General features: G+C 33.6%; 1 protein-coding gene across 2 annotated transcripts in view; it reads right to left on the reverse strand.

Moving 5' to 3' along the window:
• Positions 1-3,899, reverse strand: part of LOC147410749 (3'-5' exonuclease domain-containing protein / K homology domain-containing protein / KH domain-containing protein) — a 56,087-nt gene extending 52,188 nt beyond the window's left edge. The window contains exons 1-2 of one of the 2 annotated variants that reach the window (XM_086439775.1): positions 3,690-3,899; positions 1,795-1,970 (exon numbers count right to left, since the gene is read on the reverse strand). In XM_086439775.1, coding sequence (XP_086295901.1) covers positions 1,795-1,970; positions 3,690-3,741 — 228 coding nt within the window. In that variant the 5' untranslated portion in view covers positions 3,742-3,899. The remainder of the gene's footprint in view (positions 1-1,794; positions 1,971-3,689) is intronic. The other variant, XM_086439783.1, reaches the window with a different exon arrangement.
• Between the last annotated feature and the right edge of the window lie 2,101 nt (positions 3,900-6,000).

Below are 6,000 nucleotides of genomic sequence, written 5' to 3' on the forward strand. Positions count from 1 at the left end.
AATGTTGGTACATTCAACTTGGTGTTGTAATGAAAATCAATGGGGTGAGTCCAAGATAAACCTATCAATTTATTCTTTTTTAATCTTATTCTCTTTTTTTCTATTATTTTTTTATTTGAGTCAATCAAAAATCTATAAAGAATCAATCAAGAACCAGTCAAGAATTCTCTAACCCCAATAAAGAAACCTATCAAGTCCTTCTGAAACCATAAACGCCTATACCATTAATCTCTTCCTCCAAATCTATCATAGACTCAATCACCACTCTTAACATACTTCATATCCCTAAACTTAATTACAACAGCCTATTGAAAAATATCGTAATTGCAGAACTTTGCATCTTATATACCCAATTGGCCTTGGAAAACCTTTCACAATTTTTGGTGAGGATGGTCTCCTCACCATAGAGACCATCCTCACAAAAAATCAGCCCTATCCGAAATTTCTAAGCCATATAGAACAAACGTTTTGGCAGCGTTTTGTGAACGTAAGATTGTGAGCCGAACGCCACGCATATATAAGGACACGTTTGGGAGACATCTAAAAATGACAACAATTTTTACACAACCACCCGGATACTGTCCATTTTTTCAATGGTTTCTACAACACCACCAGATGTCATTGGATCTTCTAAAATGGATGGCCTCCGAGCAATGTAAAAATAGTTGTCACTTGTAGATGTCCCCCGAAGACAACATATATATATATATGGGCTGGGATCTGTTGACTCCTAAGAATAACTCATGAAAAAAACATTTTATCCCAACCCTTTAAACACAAAATTCAATGGTTGAGATTTATGAGTATCCTGATAACACAAATCTCAAGGATACCTATCCCAAGGATAAATCTCAACCATTGGATTTTGCATTTAAAAGGTTGGGATCATGTGATTTTTTGATGAGTCATTCTTAGGTGTTAATGGATCTTCACACACACACACACACACATATATATATACATATGCCAAAGGGAATACGCCGCGCCTAAAATCATCCCAAGCGCTGCTAATGTGGCTACTAAGCTATTTCTTTGGAAAGCTCCTACTGAGATGGGAAATTCCCCGATAAAGCTGCTAGTACCAGGTGAACTCATATTGGCCAAAGTGGAAGAGAAGGAAATGGTAGAGAGATTCGGCATGGTGCTCACTGAACCCCCGTAATATCTAGCAAGTCGAGTCTTATGTCGGTCATATAGAACACCAACACATAGAAAAAGGGCTGGAGGAACCGGTCCATGACTTGACATCGGTGGAATGCTACCTCCAATTCCCTGTATGTTCGATAGAGCCAAAGATATATATATATATATACAATGGCTGATTTTTTGTGAGGATGATCTCTATTGTGAGGAGATCATCCTCATCAAAAATCAGCCAATTCTGAAACTTCTAACCCTAGTTTACAAGTTGAAGAATCACAGACCATCCATTTTTTGTAAAACACTACTAATATGGTTAGAACTTGGAAGTTTTGGAATGAGCTGATTTTTGGTGAGGATGATCTCCTCATCATAGAGATCATCCTCAGTAAAAATCAGCCCATTCTGAAACTTCTAACCCCAGTTTACAAAATATGTTTGATAAAACATTGGATCACAATCCTGCCCATTATCGAGCTGTAAATGTATGCATATATTTACATTAAATATCTAATATAAAATGTTGGTTTTGTTTTTTAGCAATTTCATTGAATTATTAAATCTCCTTAACAATACATGTACACCAAGGGTAGGAGGTTCTTCAAGACAAAAGTCTATTTTCTAAGGAAAATGACATGAGAAAAGTTAACTCACCTGCATAACACAAAGAGTTCCATATCGACAAAGGTCAACACCCTCACAGTCAAAACCAATGACCAAATGCCTTTCAGCAGAAGGCTTCAGAAATTCAGATGGTAGTTGAGATGCATAAGTGACAACATGGATGGGAACCAGTGATAGTTGTGCATCATGATCTGGGTTTTTGCCACCTATATATGGTATAAAGAAGACATCAGCAACAAAACCAAGTGTTCAAAAGGAAATCTCCAACATCCAATATCAAGCTTACAAATAAATAATAAATTAAGAGAATTAACTCTAAAATCTAATTGGAGGATTTATTCTTTAATTTCCCCTTGAAAACAAATGGGATGACCAGAGCAAATACCCGTAAAGTAAATAACGAGTAGTCTGTTCACGGTTAACAGGGATTGAGTTCCAACACTTTGATCCAGCAAATTGGACCTATATTGAACAATTTTTCACTTTCTACCAAACTACAGTATCCTAAAGGCTACTATGGAATTGCTTCATTTGATTCTGAGAAGGAGACCTCCAATGGTATCAATGAATGGACCAAACAATGGGTTGGATGACGTGGGAAAGGTTCATAGAGGCTCTACGTGTGATATTTAAGATAATTAAGCTTCAAGAATTAGTTAAGGCTTAGACCAAATTAAAAAATATATAAAAAATATAAACTGAAAGATATATTACACTTAGATGTTCACACATAGACAAACAGAAGAATTTTTTTTTTTTTTTTTTTTTTTTGATAGCTACATGCAATGTATAAAACTTGGTCGAGGTGACCAAAAAGGAAGTACAAAAACTGAAAGGAGAGAGAAAACCCAACAACCCTGATGCAGTAACACTAGTAACCTTTAAAATGAGAAGGTAAACGGCAACAAGCCACATACCTAGGAGCAATTCACTACACCTTGTAAATTCAAACAGGTTAATTGGTGAACCATCTACTCTCTGGAAAAGATGGCGGTAAAGTTTTTGAACAATATGAGAGATGAATTCAGCCTTGGTTGGAAAATCATTTGGAGATTAAGTGTGGATCATGACAATCTTCGAAAGATGGTCATTGATGCAGGGCTATGAACTAACTAAAATGATGGTTCTGAGATTACAAAAAAATTATCAAGGACAATGAATATTATAAGCTATCGGCTTTGATACCAAATGTTAAGACCCAAACCATTGCTCCAAAAATACCTAGGCATTGATGGAATGGAAAGTTTAGGGCGTCAGTCGTGATGCCTAGATACCAAGCTATCCGCTCTGATACCAATGACGCCTAGATATTTTTGGAGCATTGGTTTGGGTCTTAACATATAGAGTTTGACACATTTACAATATGATTTTAGAAGGAGAGGAGTAGTGGATTCTTTGAGGAGAAGGAACAATATATCTATGATGTCTTCAATAACAAGTTACGCCCCATCTTCTTTTGATGCAAATTATCAGTGCTTTTCAATGTTTATTTTCTGAGGATTTCATGCTCAGGTGGGAGATTGTGCGTAAAGACGGCACACGTAGACCTTCAGTCATTATCTTGTTTTTTGATTTCCTTATTCTTTTATCTTTTGCTGCTTTTTTCCCTTTCCATATAATAAATGGATCTTCTTTTTTACCTAGAAAAGAAAAACATATGAAAATTTTCATGATTTCCAACCTTGACAACAAGGTTGTTTCTAAGGGCGGAGTGGAATCATGGTCACCATCGATTACAGATAAATCGATCTAATTCTTGAAGAATTCCTAACCCATAGTACCGATCAACACCCAAAAAAAAAAAAAACCGGGGCGGAAGAAAGAAAGAAAGAAAGAAATCAAATGATTGAATCCAAAAAGGGGAAAGAAACTAGAAAAAAGATCAACAATAACAAAAGATGGGAAAGACGATATTTAAGACAAACCCTTACGGATGGAATTTGTGCTTTCAACCTCTGTCGATGCTTCCGCGGCCATGAGTCTCACTGAACCCTCATACCCTGTTGTTTTGTTAAGTTGAATGAAGAAGAGAAATTCTAAAAATCAATAACAATTGGACCTACTCGGGCGATTCATTCCGATCTATATTTTAACAAGAGAGATTTACCGGGCAGACCGATCTGTTGCAATTTTATCATCAAAATTCTATTACAAATCTCCCTTACTTTATAAAGTTGGTTACATGAGCAAACCTCACTTTATTAATTAGACTACTATGATCATCTTAGTAAGATTTCAAATCTTACTAAGGATCATTAGCCCACATGGATTATCAAATGAGCAATCCAACAACACATCCTTCCCAATTTCATGTAAAAAAGTCATAATCAAATAAGAACATTAAAAAAAAGTTTTTTGAGCTTGATCTTAGGTGTTGAAATGGATGATTACCGAACTTCCAAATTTAAAACTAAAATTCAATATTGTAAATTAACTAATTTTTCATTTATTTTTTTAAGTTCTTAAAATTTTGTCATTTACAACCCCGTGACATCAGATCATGTTTTTATATAATACAAATTGATGTGGTTAGAATCCACTCTAAGGTATGTTAAATAACAAATTAATCCCACAAATTTGAATTTTATAACGTGGATCCCACTCCTAGGTTTGCTCGATAACAAACTTAATAAAATGAGGTTTGGTGGGTTGGGTCTGTCAGGTAAATTTCTCTTTTAAAAATCACTTGAGAATTGAAATCGAGATGAGTCATTTGTATATCGTTCGTGAACGAGACGAGAATATCATAAGAAGAGATGGTTTTCCGAAACAAAGAATATATGTCCTAATCTTATTAGTGACCAGGAGACTAATAAGATTAATAATAGTCAAACTGAATCATCCAACACATTGACTTGTTCGTGACCAATTTTTTCTTTTTTAAAAAATTACTTAAAGGACGTTGGAGGAGGGATTTCTTTCTTATTAGTTGACAAGTTTTGGATTTCTTTTAATAGTCCACTTAGTAAAATTTTTCTTTCTAATCAGTTGCTCAATCCTACTGCCCACATTTCTCATAATTGAAATGTTGAAACTGCCCTAACCATACAAACTCATCATTCTCGTAAAAAAAAAATTGGATTTTCGATATTTCAATTGAGTTTCAAGGACTACATTCTGATGAAAAAAATTTGAGAAGAAAGAATGAGTCATTTTTAAGTATTTTGAAGACATGTGTAAAAAAGTTCAGATTTTTTTAATTTTTTTTTGCTTTGCTTGTCGATGAAAATCGATCAAAGATGGTATTTTTATGTGAAATCATCTACACAAGTCATTATGTCAAGTTTTTAGTCAATATTTCTATGTATTTTAGTTGAAAAAACTCGGAAAAAAAAAAAAAAAAACATGTTGGTTCTACTGACGTCAAACTCACCACTTTTTATTGTCGAGTTCAACATTTTTTTTTAAATTGTTTGAATTCAACAATAAAAAAATGTCGAACTTAGACAATAAAAAGTGATGAGCTCAACACTGTAAAAAAAAATATAATCTCAATTTTGTTCTTCTTTTTTAAATAAATGATGAAAAATTATCATAAATGATTGTAATTATTGTTGAAAAACCTAAGTGTAAACACCCCAAAATTGCACAATACACGAATCCAAGCCCGAATCCAAAACTCAAACCCGAAATCCAAATCCAAACCTAAACCAACTCAAAATTGAAATTTGAATTTGAATTCAAATTCAAATTCAAATCTGAAACCAACTCTCCCTAATCCTCTCAACCTCCTAAGTCAACAGCCATCCCCTATTCTTTCTAGTCAATACTCACCCCCTTATTTCTCTCAAATTTTTTCTATAAAAAGGGCTTGAATCCCAAAGAAAGAGGGGAACCAATTTTCTAAGGAAAAAAATCTATAAAAAAATGATTTGGAAGTCAATGCTCTCTCTCTCTTACAATTTCAAGATGAAAAATTTTGGAGGCTTTCTCTCTTAGTGTAAAGGCTATTGTTTTTATATTTATTTTTTGGGTGATTTAGACATACCCTTATGTTCTTGACTTTAGTATTTTAAATAAACTAAGGGAAAAAGACTTAAATGCCCTCATCTTAACCTCTAATCAAAAATCCAAAATTTTCTTGTCCAAATCAATCATCTTTGTTCTCTTTAGATAAAAATTTTAACCTTCATCATCTATATTAAGATTGTATCTACTTCAAGTCTTTAACATTCAAGTCTCAAGGCAAGATACAATTTTTGAGTAAGTATAAAATAATGAAATTTTGGATAGAAA

This window comes from Akebia trifoliata, chromosome 1, assembly GCF_017979445.1.
Source record: "Akebia trifoliata isolate Shusen 1 chromosome 1, ASM1797944v1, whole genome shotgun sequence".
NCBI lineage: Eukaryota > Viridiplantae > Streptophyta > Magnoliopsida > Ranunculales > Lardizabalaceae > Akebia > Akebia trifoliata.